The sequence below is a fragment of the Branchiostoma lanceolatum genome, chromosome 4 (assembly GCF_035083965.1).
Source record: "Branchiostoma lanceolatum isolate klBraLanc5 chromosome 4, klBraLanc5.hap2, whole genome shotgun sequence".
NCBI classification, from domain to species: Eukaryota; Metazoa; Chordata; class Leptocardii; order Amphioxiformes; family Branchiostomatidae; genus Branchiostoma; species Branchiostoma lanceolatum.
The window spans coordinates 9,983,978-10,003,537 of record NC_089725.1 but is presented as its reverse complement, the minus strand read 5'-3'; the positions used below and the strand labels follow the sequence as shown (position 1 = coordinate 10,003,537).

At 39.2% G+C, this 19,560-nt stretch overlaps 1 protein-coding gene across 7 annotated transcripts in view; it reads left to right on the top strand.

Annotated features, from left to right (window-relative positions):
• The window catches only part of LOC136432504 (uncharacterized), a 105,851-nt gene that overhangs the window by 23,446 nt on the left and 62,845 nt on the right, over positions 1–19,560 (top strand). For all 7 annotated transcript variants that reach the window (XM_066423824.1, XM_066423826.1, XM_066423825.1 and 4 more), the window contains exon 3: positions 11,763–11,848. In XM_066423824.1, the coding sequence (XP_066279921.1) occupies positions 11,763–11,848 (86 nt within the window). The remainder of the gene's footprint in view (positions 1–11,762; positions 11,849–19,560) is intronic.

Here is a 19,560-nt window from a genome sequence, read left to right as displayed (position 1 = left end):
CCAGGGTGCCCACATAGTTAGTGTGAAATTGCTCTGTGAAATTATGCCCCAAGGACTCATAGCAGAACTGATTGGCTATTAGCCTGATAACTGACGGAACGCCAAGGGGGTGGGATTTCTACACACAAGTCATCATGTTCTTAGAGCTCTCTATCTGCAATAGCTATAGTAGGCATCCTTCCATCTTGTCAGATGATGGTAGCACTCAGGAGTTAGTGCCGTTGGCAGCTATTCTGTAAAACATATCAGTAGGCAGCCAGGAGAAAGAATTTGCTCTGAGCAATGGCTGTAAGTAAATGGATTGACAATACAATACTGTCGTGTACCCCAAGTTTTTTTCTCAACCTCTACAGGCATGAGACATTTATCTTTGATTCAGTGTGAATTTTTTACTTCTATGTGAAAGTAATTTGTGATTTTGTCTGCAGATTTAAGGACTGCTTGTGAAAATGATTTGTGATTCTGTCTGCAAATCTAAATGCTCCTGCCTGCAATGAAGGAAGTACTAGTTTACATGCATAGTATGGACTGTGAACTTTGGCTTAATGTCCATATTGCTATGGTCAGAGCTCAGACTAAGTATCATGCATACGAAATGAAAATTGTGTACTTGAGTTAAGGTCACTGATAAAGTGTGATTGGATCACCTGTGTGAGGGTTGGCATGGATTTGTATATACATGTAGTCATACACTTTCACCAACTACAGGTTTTAAGTATGATAGTTCTTACACTATAACTGATGCATTGTCATGCATATAGCACAGATCTATAAAATATTTTTTTCTGTAACAGTGTATACCATAAAAGCATAATCTGAGTCAGATATTCTTCAAAGGTAGAGGCTATAAATGCCCCCTTCCTCCAGGGGGACAGTAAGTTAGGCAGGCTTATAAAAGTGTGGAGTAAGTCAGGCTACAGTAAAGCATTGCATGTAAGAAGTGCAGTCAAAAAGGCATGATTCCAAAATCATGATCAAAGCTCAGACCCCAAAGTGTTGTGCTCTGATGTCTACTGATGCTTGATTTAAATGTCAGATTCAAATACGATAGACACGGCTAGTAAGAGTGACTCCCATGTTTATTCTTGTAGAAGGCACGCTAGGCGGAGTGATCTGTTTCCCTAGTGGTGCTTAGTCTAAAGTAGTCCGGAAGTACTGTAAATGCATTTAAGTTGGCATCATGGTTTTTAAGGCGAAAATGGAGTGTTCGCGGTGGGTTTATGTTTGCGGCAGCGCTATAGTCACATATATATACTACTACAGCATGGACAAAAATGTGTGCGGTGGTTTTAAGTTCGCTGTGAAACGTCGCTGCAAAAACCGCAAACATAAAACCACCGCAAACATTTCTGCATTTACAGTAATGGGGTCAAGGCCCTCTAGCTGAAATCCTTCTGCCTGGTGATTGTGTACATGAACATTTAGCACAAAGCCTTCAAAAGAACTTCAGGGTTCTGTAGAGAACAGGTTTTCCACTTCTTTTTTCTTACACGAAAGCAACAGTGTGAAAATTGACATTTTTCCAGTCGTTGATACCATGACAACAATTTTCCAAAGACTGTTTTACCCTCTGTTGCCTGACGACACACCCTCCTTGTGGCAATGCGGATCAAATTTCTGGGCTGTTTGCCAATACACATTTATGACCAATCATGCAGCTCGACAGGCGGACATGACATTCATGAGCTAACGATGCATCGCTAATTGAAATGGCACGACTTCTACACCGTCCACCTTTCAATCACCGGAGCATGGTTTTTGATAATCCCACCACTAAAGGTATGAATGTCTCAGATGGTACAATGGAAAATAATGTATTAAGTCTTACATTCAGTCCCGTAGCTTACACACATAGGGGCAGCATATGAATACAAAAGTAAAGCAGTTGAGGTGGAGTATGATGCTTTTTCAAGTAGCTAGTGGCAGTGCGATGTGGCTTTTCTACAGCTTGACGTGTTTTTGGCAAAGCACACTGGGTTACCCCTACTCTTCTTGATAATTGTCTTGGGTTCTTTTGCGTGCAGGGTTTTGATGCTTGAGGCTTATGTCTGAAGCTCCCAGTCATACACAGGGCCACTGACTTTATGTCACCATCCGAAATGACGATGGCAATTCCTTACAACTTGTCCGAGCTGGTTCCGAAACTTAGGATCCGCAGAATTTGATCCAGATGGCGAAGCAGCGGGGTTGCGTTACCACTTATGCCATTGGAACATGTCATTATAAGGTTCAATAATTTTGGAATTCTGGCAGTTCTCTGCCAGTCTGACCAACTGGTTTGTTGAAGAGAAAGTTTGTAGAATTGAAATACATTAATGTCAAGAAAGGTTAGCATCAACCTTACCTTGACTTTCAATTGAACGGTCTAGCAACTTGTCATCACAAAAACTGAGAACATAATACCACCGCAAACCTTTCAAGATTTATAGCATAAGGATTCGATTTGCTCAAAGAATGACTTATCATAGGATCATATTTTCCTTTGTCATAGGTAAGCCTGGGGTAGGATTATGGCACAACAGAGCTGCAGTATTCACTTGATCTGAGCTTTTCTGAAATGCATGGATGTACATGGAATAACAAAGGCACATTCGGGAGCAATTTTTATGGTATCATAACGTGTGATGTGGCTAGAATACCTCCAATTTAATTTCAAGACTTCCTGTCAGAACATGTGTCGAAAACCTGGTAGGATTAGAGACCCATGCCTCGTGGGCACACCTCTCGGTTTGGTTTGTTAGACACAGGAAATTAGATCTTCTCTGTAGCTGTAGGATTACTGACAGGGTTGCCATGGTGTTTAATCACGTTAACAGTCTGGCTGACTTATCACAGCTTGCACACTTCACCGAGAATTTAGGCTCACTTGTATACGTTATGAATGCAGTTGGCATTGGTTGTTCATGTATCTCCATGGCAGATGAAAATCCAGATAATGAGTTTTACTTGCATGTTCTTGCCCGAGGGCTAATTGCAACATGAAGCAGTAAATGGAAAAAGTTTTTTTCCCAGAGGTAGGCTAAGGCCACAGTTACTGTCATGTACTAGACAAAATCTCCAAACTCTGCCAAAAAGAAACTCTGACAGTTTAACTGCCACACCAGTACTGTAAAGAATTTATTAAAGATTTAAAAATCATAACTTCCTGACATAGATAGTACCCAATGACAATGTACAATGTTTCCTTCTTGATCCTCCAAATAATGTCACCTACAATGTACTTACAGTATTACCCTGACGTAAAATTACACTAAAATTAAAATCTGTCCTTAATTATTTGCTGATGCAGATACATATTTCTCGTTAAATGTGCAGGGATAACATTCATATCCTGCCTGTGAAAAGTCGCTATGCAGTCCAACTGTGCAGGCAAATGTTAATGGAGCATGAGGCTTGATATTCATAGTGTAAGGGCTGGGGACAAACATACCTGGCCGACCCTAGCAAACTCCTGTCAACCGCTGGCAAAAAGTTTTTGATCTGAGTGATGGAAATGTTAATAGAATTATTTTCCAACATGTTTTCCTCATTCCTGCTGAAAATTGTGCTTGACTGTACAATATGTTGTTGAAAATGATAGTGTCTTGAATGAGTTTTACATGATTGAAAAACAGTATACCAGTATGATGGATCACTTCAGCTAAAATCTAAAGGAAAGAAAAAGAGAGAATCTGTGCCTACCAAATCTTTCCAAGACCGTAATCGGAAACACAACATCACATTTCCTAGGCCTAATGCAGACAAGATGTCTCAAAATGACTACTGGTTTGTCACGAATATGGTAAACGAGAGGCTAGTCACTTTGTATGTAAAACTTGGTCCATTTTGTAATCACCGCATCATTACTGCAGCTATGTGTGCAGATATCTGTATTACGTAACTATTCTGTAAGTTACAGCTTTACAAGGCTTTGTAACTGAACTGCATTATACTCCCATCAATTTATGGACCACAAGCTAGTATTAGGCTTCAACCAATCTACTTTTTTTCTCCTAATTTTTTAAAACCATATTTTGGACTGTCAGTGTAAAACATCCAGTGTCAAGTCGATGCCAATGTATACTACTAATTGATGCTCACATGCAATCAATGCTTCTAAAATGCATTTAAGTTAGCATGGTTTTTAATTCATGCTAAGGAAAAAATGGAGTTTAAGTGGTAGTTTTAAGTTTGCGGCAGCACTATAGTCACACACTCCTACAGTGTTGGATAAAAGTGTTTGTGGTGGTTTTAAGTTCGCGGTGAAACGGTGGCCGCATGTCCAATGTATACTTATCGATGCTCACATTTATCATCTCTATTTGATTTATGATCCTAATATTTTTTTGGGAGGAGACTCGTAGGGAATTATGTTTTATAGCAAATTATGTCGATGACTCAAGAATAAATCACCATGGCCATAGTAAAGATTTTCCACGATATGGCATTAAATTTTCATCAGCATAATACTGTAAGTCAAGCCACAGTTGGTTTTCCAATATTCCATGGGTGCTTGCTGGATAACTGGTTAATAGTATGCTCGATCTCTGTTTTCAGGGATCGCAAACCATCAAGTATATGGCTGGCTTGGTATAGATGGTGCACTGTATTGAGGAATAAATTGCAAGCCAAATGTAACGTGGTACATCATGGCTATTTGAGCCAGCTGATTGGTTTGGGTCATGTGAAGTTCACAACTGTTAGAACATTTTGTGACCAAAAATGTTTCAGACTAAGCCTAGCATGGTACAGGAAAAAAAAAAACAGTATTTCTTGCTGGACCAGTCAAGAAAACTCATTGTTAGATAACCACAAATAACATTGAAATCTAGACTGTTCCATGTACCATCCTAACAGTCTCCTGTTACACCATCTTCTGTCACACATCCTATCACTCTACAATAATGAAATAACTATGGACACACACCAAGACAAACAAACATACACACACCAAGAATACATCTGTATTCAAGGATTTAATAAACTCAAATAACATCTACTGAAATTTAGACTATACCAAGTGCTGCTATATGAACTGGAAAAGACAGAGGCTCTCCAGGGTGCTGAAACTAAAGCTGCTGTCACACATTGTGTTCCTTCAACAGTTCGCCAATTATGTAGCTTTCACACTAGAAAATGAGACTCTGGACTACATCACACAATAGAAACAATCGATATGATTAAAGCTGCACTTTGTATAACACCTGTCAGCAAGTTCAGTGTATTGTTACATCCCATTTCAAATCAATCAATGGTCTTGCAAATTATAATTATCTCACTTGACTTGCTAATATCCCCCCTGGGGTTTCTCTAAGCTGGCTGAAAATTGCTCTGCTGGTTGTTATTGATCTTTAACCATTGATTCTTTTGTTATTGAAGTCCGCTATTGGCATCTTTGGATGTACTTTTCTAAAATTTCTGCAATTAAACTTCATTACTCCAAGAGGACAAAGTAAGAATAGACATCTTAAAGCAGACTTGAAGGTGGGGTGGAAATCAATTTCTTGTTCCCTGTGGTATTTCGAACTTTTCCTAATTGAATCAAAAGTAATGATACCAGAGGTTTAGCTGGCAAGTGCCTGCCAAGACTTTTAACAATCGAAATCGACATATTGGAAACCTTTCTCGAAAGACCAACAGTGTCAAAGAACAAAAAAATCTATGCCATCGGCCATTAAAGTTACGAAGCATATACTGCTGCTACTGGTATTGTTTCACATATAATATATACCAGTGTTCCATAAGGTCATTTTTATGTCAAGTATGTGCAAGGCTGATATCTTGTATACCTCCAGACATGACTGCTTACAATCTATTCCTGACATTCCTTGTCTAAGAAGTCGTGTGTTTCTAAAGGTTAGATCTTTTGCTGTTATCTAGTCTTGAGGAAGACACTTGTCAAGGACATTGAAATAAAAATTTGAGATGCTATCTCTACTGAATTGGGCTTTTGTCACCAACCTTGGGGATCAATATCATGTTCTACACAACTCAAGGGACCTCCAGTAAAGTAGAACATGCAATGGAAATGTGGATAAGTTCTTTGTACACAGCCAAGACTAGTGTTATTTACAGCTAGCCAGTGTTTTACAAAGTTGAAACCTGATGAAACTTTTCACGTATTCAAATACGTTTATCCACTTTCCTGAAATGGAATAGCTGACTATCTATTTATTTATTTATTTTGATTTACCACATTTGTGGAAGGATTGACATAACAGGTGAACTGTCACCTTTTCAAGATGTCATCCCAGACCGGACTGTAAGGTTTGGACCATCGCACACCGGGGCAGGCCCCTACTCTTTTTTGAAAGATGTGGTGGGTTCTTTAACGTGCGCGGGGTGTGGCTCTCCCCAAACACGGGACTTCCATTTAACGTCCTAACCCTAGATGAGCTAGGTACTCATTTACACCTGAGTGAAGTAAGGAAAGTCGTGTTAAGTGCCTTTCCCAAGGGCACAACGTCGGGGCGCAAGTCCGGACATGTCTCTGGGCACACCGGGATACGAACTGGGGACCCATTGTTTGACAGCCGAGTGATCTACCACTGCGCCACACGGACGCCACTTTCTGATTAGGAACATAACACAACGTTATATACCAATTGAGGGCATGAGGTTTCATCTGATTATCAAATGTCTCTTATGTATCTAGGTGACCTGAAGATGAAAATCAATAAGGATAGACAACAATTTGACAAAACGTATTGAAAACTTTGTGTCTGCATAAACAAGGATGATATCCAATCTACAGTTTCCAAATGTTGTGTCAGATGCCGTATGTGATGGACAAAATTCTGATGCATTGTTGACCAACACAAATTGTGTGAAATCTTAAAGCAAGGAGGTTTAATATCCTTGCTTTAAGTAACTACAAGACAGCAACTACTGTTCATGCCTGGTAACACATTGCAACTAAGGTACCATGCTGGTAAAGTGTTAAAAGGTGTCTAGTTATTGTTGACTTTTACACTGTTTTATTGATAAATACAAACAATTCTCAGGCCAGGCTGATTGCTCAGAGTCCCCTGTGTGCATATTATGTTCTGGGACAATTCTCTAAGAGCAGGGGGTTGGATGAAAGCTATTTGAATAGCATTGTGTGTCAATAATCTAATATTTGTCCACAGATAATCTAATCATTCATCTTTCAGGCCATTTAAAGGCATTTTAGAGTTTTCCATAATTCAATCATGTGTCCCCCTTTGGGGATTGATAACCAGGTCAAATGAATTTACATTTTTTCTCCCTCATGGAAAGCATTAGAGTGTATCAATTTATGACATCTAAGCAGCCATTTCCAGTAAACTCAAGACTGTGGTTTGCATTTGCCACTGTGGCTACATTTTCAAACTTAAGTTAAAGAAGGTGGCTTCAAAGTGTTTTTAAGGCCATATATTATAGAGAGAGACAGTGGATTGTTAATCCTCTGCGTCTAGGGCACGGTATTGGAAGGTAAAGTTGAGCAAAGTGCCTTTCTCAAGGACACAATGTCTATAGCCAGGAATGCCAGAATCTAGGATCCAAACCATGACCTTTTGACCTCATGTCCACTAGCCTTGCTAATTGCTCATTTGACGCCACTGGTACTCTGAACATTTATACAAAGTTTAGATGGCAAAACTTTGACTTCAGTTGATATGCTCTGTCAACTTTATCTTGGCTCACATACTTTTCCAATTTCACCAAGAGGGGATGTGCTGACTTCTTGATATAAATACATTACAGTGCCAATAGACATTCCCACAAGTTTGTTGACTGCAAGGCATTCATCAATTATGTAAGGTAAGATAAATGGACCAGAAAAGCCCCACAGCACACTTCTATCTATAGTTTTTTGGGTGTTTTATCCAAAGGCCAGGTTAATTCAATTATATGGATGGCATCCTCTTAGAACTCCAAAACTGATACAGTCATGCAAATAAAAAAAGAAAAGGTTGGCAAAAAAAGTTACCTTCATTATGAAATCTACGTGGTCAGGAAGGTTAAACAAATGGCTGAAAACACAGAATAAGGTATACCGAATAATAGATTCTTCATTTTTGTTCTTTCTCATCTTCTTCTTTGACTTTGGAATTGACTTTGGCATTCTACAACATTAGTATCCGTTTTCCCAAAATATCTTTTTTTTGCAACTTACAGCTTGACTTATAGCTATTCTTTCACTTGCAGCTGCTTTATATGATTTACAGTATGGCCAAAAACTGTTGTTGGAAACGGATCAAAATTGATGCGTGCGTGGATGTCATCCATATAATCAAATCAACATGTCCTAAGCTAAGATAAGTGGAACAGTAAAGCCCAACAGCACTTTGCAATCTGTAGTTTTTGGAGGTGTTTCATCCTAAGTGCAGCTGTATAAGTCCTATTGGCTGAATGCCAGTCCAGACAACTTGTTAGATCTCACCTACTCAGCCATAAATCATCCACAAGTTCTTACAAACTTTGCTGGTAACTTAGAATTCAAACGGTATAAAGTCATGGGTGGATTCATTCCTCAAGCTAATCGACATCTTTCACACCACAGTCATCCCTCAGTAAGATTTCTGGAGCCACATAGTTTCCGTTTAAATCTTTAATTCAGTCTAGTACCACGACCAGTTTTGCTGTGACAGCTTTTTCAAGTGTACATACTATATGCCGCGTGAGTGTGTACGGTTGGCTTGAGGTTGCCCACTACTTTGCCCTTAGAATTCAAACCATGTTTTGCAAACTTTAAGGCTAACAAACTTCAGCACTTTATAGTTCTCTTTTACATGCTTAAATGGCCAAGAGAATCAAGAATTTGCCTGGCATTAGGTAGGATGTGATTTCGATTCCTAGCTGAGTCATACAAAAGACTTTCAATCAATCAATATCCTTTATCTTAACTGGAATGCCTATAAAGGCTTACGCCAGAATCAGTTGCAACTGTTACATCTTAGTTGGGGGATATAGGTCAAGAGTACGAGGTAGCGTTCCATCAATTTTGATTATACAGTTTTACTCATATTTCGATAGTCCTCCAAGCTGTACATTACAGACAAAGGATATGGATTTTGCAAAGGTCAGTGTTGACGTCAGTGGGTTGGGCTCTTTAATCTGAGGGAATTACTGCGTGAACACCACTTATCTGAAGACGACAGTTCAAACAGTGGACGTCAAATTGAGCGATGAGTTGATCACTGTTGCAAATCAGGACATGACATAACTAGGGCATGGCTCCATCAGAAATGACTTAGATGGTTAGTCAAGGTCAATAACCTCGTGATCAATGACCTACAGTTACTTCCATTTCCTCTTCTGGTGTAACGTACATCTGATAAAATGTAACTTTGGAAACATTTTTTGAGGAGATGCCAAGCGTGATCTCAAAACTTAATCATAAAGTTTTGCCCACTTTGAATTTTTTCCTGATGTTGCTTTAGATGCAGGTAGCGTATTCACTGAATACTTGGAGAGCTTTTGGGAAATTTTTGTTTTACTTTCTGAATATGACAGAGACAAGCTTTGTGTCAGTACAATATCTCCTATTCAGCCAAAAATTGAATTAGATGATGCAAGTAACTAATTTCATACCATTTTGTACCAGACTACATGTATGCTTGAAAGTTTTTCTCTAATTGTTAAAGAAGAATGGGCAAAAGTTTGCAGAGGTTGAATGAAGTGATGATTTTCTAGCATGCTTCTTGTCTCATTCAAAAGCTTAAATATACTAAGATCAAAATTAAGATATCAAAAAGCTGTTAAAACAGAGGTGTTGTTTTCAATTTTTTTGTAGTGTGTGTATAAGCTTGTTCCCACTTGCCCAGGTTTTAAGGTTGGCCAGTGTCTAAAGTAGTTTCAGCTTGGTGTCAGGAAGTCTAGTTGACTCAGGTACAAATTCAAAATGTCTTAAGTTGTTGTGCAGGCTTACCAGCATTCTGAAGGCCCACAGGAAGGCAGGAAAATGCATTAACAGAACTCTTGAGAAATTCACAGTGAGTAAAACAAGAAATGCAAGAAAAGGAGGTATGAGGTCTTCAATTTCTTGTTCAATTTGAGGCCATAATTGTTACATAGAGGGCATCTTGGAAGCAAATAGGTCAGCATTTATATGTGTTGATCCATTAGATAGACAGCCTTCAAGAATTGCTCACTACTCTGTTACCCAGTGGCCGCTGAGGGAATACACGAGGCATGAAGCTTTCCACTTATCTCACTTATGCAAGCTTTTCCCAAAGCTCTCACTGTAACTTGCAAATGGTGGTCCAGAATGAAGAATGAGGATTTGAGAGTTTTGTGCCTCTCTAGTCTGTGAAAACCTGAAGAAAAACAAATGACTTTGCCTTTAGCAGAAAGTAGAAAGGCACAAAACTGTTAAATACTGGCATTCTTCATTTTGGCTTTTTCTATACTCTAAAGGCAAAGACTTAATTGGTTTCTCTTGGTTTTCATTTAAATTGCTGAATCCTGTCTTCGTTGTTGAAATCGTTCCTATGGTGAATTTTGCTGTGCTTTTTCTCTGTTTTCAAACATGTGTCGAAAAAACTAAGTATGATTTCTTAAATGTCTGTTCAGTGATTGAGTATATACTTTACTTTGAAGGAAATAGCAGTCTTCTGGGTGACTGCCTAATGTTACAACATACTGCTCACTGGAACAAATGTCATTCTAGGAAAATTGTTTCTTGCATGAAGGCTTAGCCAGAGTGCTGGTGAAGAATTGTAGTTTAGTCAAAGTCTGGTGGGACTTTTCCTTGACTGATACACAAATCACCACAGCAGAATGACAACATTGTTACCAATAAAGTGTCCCTCTGCAATGATTAAGCATTGTTGCAAACTTATAAGAGTTCTCCAGAGTAGCTAGCAGGACCTCTTTGAAAAACAAAATGTTTTTTTTGTTTTGCTTTGTTCTGCTTTGTTTTGTTTTGTTTTGTTTAAAGTATAACTGGTAAACTTCCTTTGGTTTTATACTCAAGGTACATTGCTGTGCATGACCAAAATGAAAGGTTTGATCCACTCACACTGAGATGGACCACCACTCTTTTTGATAAGCGTGATGATTTCTTTAATGTGCTTGAGGTGTGGTTCTTCTCAGACAGCTCACATCCTGATTTATCATTTCCATTTATAGTCCTGCTTACAACATGATAAGTGTGCAAGTGGTGTTTTGCCCTTCTGTAAACTCCCCCAGAGGTGTACAGAAAGTGCAAAATGGAACGAAATGGACCAAAATTTCCTTCCATTTTGTTTCATTTCTCACATTCAGTACACCCCTCCCACAGAGGGCTAGAAAAGGTTTACTGACTGATGACCCCTTTCATTGACTGCTTGTCCAATACCATTGATGCACATGGAAATCCTTCCTTTACCATTCCTCTAGATGTTTAATGTTTCTTTTGATGAAGCATTATGTTCAATGGTTGCATTAGCCTCAACTGTCATAATTTTTCTTGGTACCATATAAGACTGCCATATTTAAAAAAATATTAATTTAAAAAGATTTATTAATGCAGCATCAGCAATCCTCAAGGTATGAATATGTCAGATATCTAATGATATATAAGGTTCAAGACATTATTGAGAAGGCCTTCAAGCAAATATGCCAGTATTGTACAAATGAAAAGGTGCTTAGAGCACTTGTCAAGTGGTAGGTCAACTTGTAAAGGTGCTTTTGCACCTGTTTTGCCCTCCCTTTCACATTGTTTTTGATCATTTCAAATAAGGTAAAATTGTGAGAGTTGACGTTACATCTTAGAAAGACTTGTTGATTTTGCCGACTGTTATCTGCTGACACAAATTTCTTTCCCTTGTTCACAGGTGGGTGTTCAGTGCCCCATCCATCTTTGCTAAGCTGAAGCTCCACCTGGACCCCATGCTCAACGAGATGAAACCAGGCTTCCTCGGTGAGTTGAACCATGAGTCTGTATCTGTATAGCCGGTATAACGGCAAGTTGGCAAAACACGCCGGAGGGCGAGGCAACCTGCGTGAGGGCCGAGACACCATGTTGCATCTTATTTATGTCATACCCACCCGAAAAAAAACACATATCAAATTGAATGCAAGATGTGCCTGAAGTTGAGCAGGTTTTGTGTCCTTGAACAAAAAACTGTAACAACATCTGAATCTGGTATTCGAATTTTTAACAGTGGCACAACCAGCGCACTCCAAGTGAGCTCAAATTGAGCTAGCCAAGGGAAGTCTGGGCCGTACTATAAAGTATGGATCTGTTCGAACACCGGTATCAAATGTTATCACGGCCTGGGGATGATCTAATACACCAAGCAGCCTGTCATACCTAACCTTTGCACATCTAGCTGTAAGCATTGTTTAAAGCTATCTAGTAAGGATCCAATACAGCAGTTCTATGGAAAAACAAAGTTTTGAACACATCAATTCTGGGTTGATAACTCTGGTACTTGAAGGCATGAGTTGAGGCCCAGGGCTGTCTCCAAGAGCCGTTCGTTCATCTGAAGACAGAAATTTTCTTGTGAGGATGGACAAAGATTTCGCCTAACTATCCCTGTTGACAGACCTAAAACATTAACTTTATGGCATGACATTTTTGTAGACTTAATGTGACAGATTTAATAAGATGAAAATCAACAACATGGGCCTCCATCTATTTGACTTAATTTCTGCCTTCCCCTCCCCAATGCCCCAATCATTTATCATATGATTGTTAATGCCTTCCAAAATTTCAAGGCCTGTGATAGATTAATGTTACCTAAGGTTCTAGCTCAAAAATTTAAAGCTGGAGACAACCCTAATCACGACTCTCCTAACAGCCTCAAGAAAGTCCCTAGAGACATAAGTTTGTTAGAGGTCAAAGAAACAACAACTCTTAACCCTTAAAGCACGATGAGCCATCAGGGCTGACTTGGGGCCTTCCACCCGATGCGCCACCAGGGATGGCTCAACTGGCTTGGGTTTCGGTATTCTCCGGTGACCCTCGGCAAAGGTCGGATACAGCCTCATTAGCATGCGTCAGGGGAAGCCCAAATCTGACGGAAGATCCCAAGTGTGTTTGGGAAGTTTTTGCCGTGTTTTTTTAGCTCAAAATCACAAGTTTTCGATGTCCAAGTCCAATGAAGAACCCAGAAGGAATGTTGGCACAACTGAGGAAGGGATTGGCGATGTTTCTAGCATCAAAAGAGACAGTAATTTGATAAAAACTTCGGCATTTTGAAGGCTCTGAGCCGGCCCTATGCTAGGTAACAGTGCTACAAACCTTTGTTTTCTTTCTTTGCCATGAAAAAATCGAGTGGATGGGGGTTTATTGTAATTGAGTGAGGGTCATGATTGTCTGAAATTGTTTGTCAACTTTTTGATCCAGCCAAAATTTCTGCTTCATGTTTGTTTACTTCGCCAATGGGGAGGGGGGCATGTTTTGACATGTATTTACAGGTTTGCGATTGCAAAGCCTGTTCTGGCTTCCCTCCAAATCATTTTGGGGAAATTTTCCTGGACAAACAGTAAAGGAACACTGATGAAGCCCATCATTTTACAAGTGGCCAAGGCTTTAGGTACTATCTTTGCTAGCAAGAATAAAACAGTTAACAGTTACTTACATACACTGTTTGATGTTTCTATTGCTTCAGGAAGAATAGCAAGGCAGTTTAGAATAGTTTTCTGTGACTTTCAAAGTGATTCTAGACTTTTTGGGTGATGTCATATACATTTCAAATATTTTTTGATACTTAACGAAGAACTTTTTTCTGTCTTTTTTGTGCAGTATCATTACTTACAAACCAGATACAGTCTTTTTCTTGTTATTTTCATATCCTACAGGTTCTCAGCTTTCCAGAAATGTATAGTTTTACCTATCTAGCATTAATATTAAGCACTTTACAGCCCCGAAACAATTCCTAGGTGGGGGCACCTGAAGCCCGAAAATTTTAGTTACGATTCCTGTATGCACATGAAAATTTTATCCCGTCCTTTAAGGGTTAAAAAGAAACAACATATTAAGTTTTTGCATATTTCTAGCCTGCAGGAAGTCTGCTTCTACAGCTATATGGCTTCATTTGAAATTCAGCATGGTGAAGCTTAAATGCACGTCTACTTGCTTCGTTCAGGTGTTATTGATTGTGTAACAGTTTATGCTTAATTTAAGAAGATGTATACTGATATAAAACTGTGGAATAAGAAAACGTTCTGCAGCTAATGATACACAAGTTTGTGATTTTCTTTAAATGTGAAATTCTGTGCTAAAATTGCATCAAGTCATATGACATCAGATTCTGTTCTTTGGCCAATGGTAATTTGCTTGAAACAATGGGGGGAAATTGAGTAATTCAGGGTAATTTTTCTCCAAATATTCATTGTATTGAAGTTTTACAATCATTTTAGAGAATATTTTTTTCCCTGCCTTATTAACTCTTATGCAAGTCAGTGCTTTATATTTCGAATAGTTACGTGATCTGTCTATTTACATACAGCAATCAAGTAGTTGGTAAAGTAACTTATGGGCTTTATATCATACCTTGGCCGCGATAACCTTTGATCTGGAAGTTCGGAGCAGTACATGCTCTACGGTGCAGCCCGGGCTTCCCTACATGTGATCTTTGGGCCGTCGACCGATCAGACCCGCGGTCAGACTGGTACCTCGGGTAATACGGAATACACCGTGTTGTATTCTACATACAGCAATATGTAACGTAACATGACCTATTTACGTGCAGAACCTATTTACGTCCGGTTTGGCTCATATCCACATGTCGCGGTGTATTATGCCAAAGCCTGTTCTCATGAGCAATAAAGAGCATCATAAGTATGATCCTTAGCCATCTCTTTGATTTTTGCACAACAAAACATAATGGCCATGGGTTTACCACGTGAACGCCATGTGCCGAGCATGTGGGGGAAATTTACAGATAAACATTTTTTTTTTCCATCGCGTTAAGCAAGTGGCCGGACAGACATAGTGATTTTACTATCATTTGTCTGCAGACTAATTTGGACAGTGACTGTGCATTTTATTCTGGTCTATGTTCTTCAAGCATAGCGCTAGAAGGGAAAAGATTCAGAAGTGGACGATAATGGGTTACCCTAGCACAATTCTTCATCATATACCTCAGTATAAGTACATGCTCGCACGGCGTTAAACAGGCGGAGAAAAACTTACAGACCATGCATTTTCTTTTTAGAAGAGCTGATATCTCTGCCCATGGGTTTGAAATTTGGCTCTGTCCGCGCGGTTTTAAGATAAATACGTTTTGAATAAATCGGACGTTAATTGGTGATGTTACGTTAGGTTGTTTTATCATCATGATTGCTGAATACAACCTGCTGCCAAAAATTACTTCTCAAGCATTGATATGTTCTCTCCATGAATAAGGCCTTGCACTGAATCCTGGGCGATTGGCTATTTGTCTCAATCAGAGAAGAGTGCATGCCCTGCCAGTCCGTACTGATATTCATCAGTCAATCAATAGTGTTTAGGCTGAAAGAGGACCTGGGTACTATGGTTGGGTACAGGCCATAGCTTCTTGTCCATTAACAATGACTGAAGGCAATTACTGTAGGGGGAGGAGTCTATGAGATGTTCCATAGTCCTGGTATATGATGTATAGTTGAATTATGCCAACAGCAGACATAGATAATTTGGAGACAGTCCTATGTTCCGACAGCCCTATGTTCTGACAGCCATATAGGGTTTGGGTTAAGTTTATGGAGTATTGGAACAAAGGGGCGTGAGAAAATAGGGGTGTGTCGGAACATATAGGCACATGGGTCTGTCGGAACATATGGCTGTCGGAAATATATAATGTAGGACTACAAGCGATAATTCTCCCCCGGCTCCCCCTTCCAAGTCTAGTCAAGTCAAAGTCTACTGCACAACGATTGTAACAGGTACAATGTATGGCAAAATACTACTGGCTACTCATATTGACATAAGTACACGAAACATCTCTGTTTTTCTGTGAGGTTGTGAAAGGCACATCAGAATGCTCACAATACCAGGGTATTGACAAATTATCACATTTACCCAAACTGCCCAATATAAGCTGGCAGGGCAAACCTGGACCTGGACCCTCGCACAGGGCACATAATCAGTGATAAAGCATCCTGCTTTGGGAATCAACATCAGCGCTTCAGGACTATTTTCCTTGTATCAATCATTTGTAGCTCCTCCCTAAAGGATGTTCAACCTCGTACTGAGTAGAAAATTATGATTCTCCTTGTGCCTTATTGGCATTACTAACCATGACAAATTTGCTTAACACATAACTTCCTGCACAGTGTCCTGCAGGGTAATATCATCGAAACAGCCATAAAATTTCCTCTATAATTTCCCTAATGCTTGCCTCCAAGAAATTTAAGCCCCGTTCTGAGACATGCTGTTCCCATGTTGTACATTGCTGGGTGAATGACGAGCATGGAATGACGGTGTCTTGATGCGAGAGATACCCCGACCGTGGTCTGTATCTGTATCTGGTCATGAATGAATGGGATGGGGATCAGCTGTAACCGTCTAAACAGGATGTATCGTGTTTTGCATTGCGGTTATTGAGGTCAGGTCACCTCTCTGCTCAATAGTTGAGTAAAGTAGAGCACGGGTAATTATGATAGGACGGTAAGTCATCATTCGGAGTGCGAGAGATACCCCCTTTCAGGGTCAAGAGTACTGATAAAGCTGGCTCCTCCAAGGTGAAAGAAAATATATGGAAACTAACATCTACTAACATAATTCCACCAGGGTACATAATTCCACCACCATGAGAAGATATGTCCAAACAGATAACTAACCCAACGTCCCCCAGTATATTGCACTCCTGTATATCTAAACTGTGCATACCTGGGGGGTACTGCACTAGAGATCTCTCAAACTCACTGTTTTTCAAAGTGGCGGATTTATGTAACCCTGCAGATTAATGTTAATGAAGGTTACATTGCATCCGGACCATTCTTATCTGTCGTACAATCGTAGTGTGACCACAAACTGAAGACATACTTGGAATAGTCGTGCATTCCTAGTCAGTTGTTGGTTAGGTCCCAGCATGCTTGAGATCTCTACGTTATCAAAATCATACAATGGTCTATGATAACTAGAACTGCATATAGTTAGCCAAGTATGTACCTACTGATTTCAGCAGTAGCAGAGGACTATTGAGAAGTATTATGCACAACTAGATGGCCTATATTATAAGAACCTAGTAACAGAACAATGTTCTTAATAGCTGACAACAACTTTGAGTAGATCTTTGCTGCCATGATCATGGAATGTCTTGGAATCTTTTCCTACTATCTGGATACCTAATTAACATGAATTTGTTTTTCTTCTTGACGCAATATTTGGTGATAGCTATCATTACCATTTCATGGTTCCATTGGCGAGACTTTATATCTATGATATATGATATCAAAGCAATCTTACTTTATTACTGACATAAATGATGATAAAGTTAAGGACCTATCTTTACCTTCATCCTCTGGGCCCCATCATTGCACACACACTGAACATTACTCACTGCCATAATCCTAACCTTTGAGCTTATCTGATGACCTTAAGCAACCATGCTGACATTAAACCTGATATGGTGGGAACAAACTGAGACCTTTCGCTTAAGCCCCCTCACACTTAAGCTTGTGCGTCAATGCAAGTCTGCATGAGTTGCTTGTTAAAATTTTGTTGGTTTAGCTAAAGTTTGCAGCCAAAAAAGTCACTTCTTTGGTTCAATAACCAGGCTGAACAACGGTGCATTAAATTTCTTCCCCGCAAACTGTACCTAAAGCAAAAAAATGTTGATACACAACTTATGCACACGTGAATATATGTGTGTGAAGGGGTCCTAAGATTTTTGATATGTTTTTTCATGGTCAACTCCATTTTGCAGCCACCTGAAGAAGCTAAGAGAGATAGACAAAATGTAATGGAACCTCATTTGTAGTGTCGTAATGAAACTAATACTTATGGTTCTTATGAATAACAGGTGGGATTTTTACCAATGACTGCACAGTGTGGACATTTGCTCCGGTAGAAAATCCTTCAGATTTAAGTAATAGCTTCTCAGATGTAATCTTTCAGGTTTTAGCGTGCAGTGTAGGAAGTAATTTAAATGCAACCACTGATGAATCACCATCTGCTTGTACAATATTGAAATAGTATCAGACTATGTCTTTTGAATATTTTGTAAACATACATGAACATTTCATTTCATATGGAACAATTGCATTAGTGTGCAGTATAAGAAGTAATTAAGAAGCAACCTCTGATGAATCACCATCTGCAGGTACAATAGTGAAATGATATCCGACTATGTTTTTCAAATATTTTGTAAACATACATGAATATCTTATTTTATATGGAAAATTGAATGAATGAAATTGCTGTCTTGAAAATACCTTAGTTTATATATTCTTAAAGTGTCCTACAAAATAGAAAATGCTCAAAATATGCTCCTAACCAAAAAATGATCAAAGGCATTTCCACTGTATACTCTCTCTCACTCACTCCGTTGAGCATGCTCAAAGTCAATTTGCTACTATCATTATTGAGAGTTCAAATGGAACAAATTGTTGAAACCATTTCTAGAACACTGACTCAGATCAAGGAGATATTTCTTAACCTTCTTGCTCAGAGGTATTGCTTGGAAATTGGCACACCTACTTTTGTCCCACAGGTTCTAAAAGCATGATTTATTTGGTTATAACTGTTATCAACCATATCCTCCTTCAGCCTTTTAAACAAAGGATCTATGCACTTAATTCAGGTTCAGATTTAGCTAGAAGGTATTTTTAAACGATTACAGTACCTGGACTTGAACGCGTGTGCATGTGCAAGTATGAAGATCAAATCAACGCCTGAAAGCCTTGAAGTGTTGATATGGAAAACTGTTTTTTCCCCATATCAACATATCTCATCTCTATAAACAGTACTTATGCTGAAGCTAAAAGAGACTTGAGTGCAAATTGGGGGTAATCTGAGGACTTAATCTGCAGGATGAGTGACAGGCATGATGTTGTCAGCAGTATCACTATGAACTTGGAGTTGAAGAATGCAAATTACCAAGTTCCCCTAACATTAGAGATGTTTTAGAGTCCTGATTAGAATGAAACCAGCATTTTACTTTGTTACCATGCGACGGGCGATGCAACCCGAGGGAGGACCGGGACAGAGGGTGATGCGGAATACAAATTGTGTTGTGTTTTATTCATGTCACCCGAGGAAACACGAATCTCAATGTGAAATGTGCCAGAAGTTGAGAAAGTCCTCGAACAAAAATATAGCGGGGGGCGCCCGAACATCGATGCGCCCTAACATCGCACGGATTTTTTACTGATCTTATTTTGCATAAGTACGCCGTGTTTGTGTCCAATAACTAAGCTGATAAGGAAGGTAAATAACCCAAGTTCATGCACATATGATTGTCATTTACATTCAAAACATATGTGTACATATTCATTTCTTGTTTTGTCGAAAAGTAGTATTTTGACAATAATGATGGTAGCGCTAAGTAGAGGGTCACTGCGTAGCTAGACGGCCCGGCACCTAAATATACGACCTGTGCCAAGCAGATACATAAGTCACACAGCTATCATACACATAAGAAAAATAACTTCATAAAACACTAAAAATTTGGGTCTTTAAGTGTTTGTTGAGAAGAAAACCGA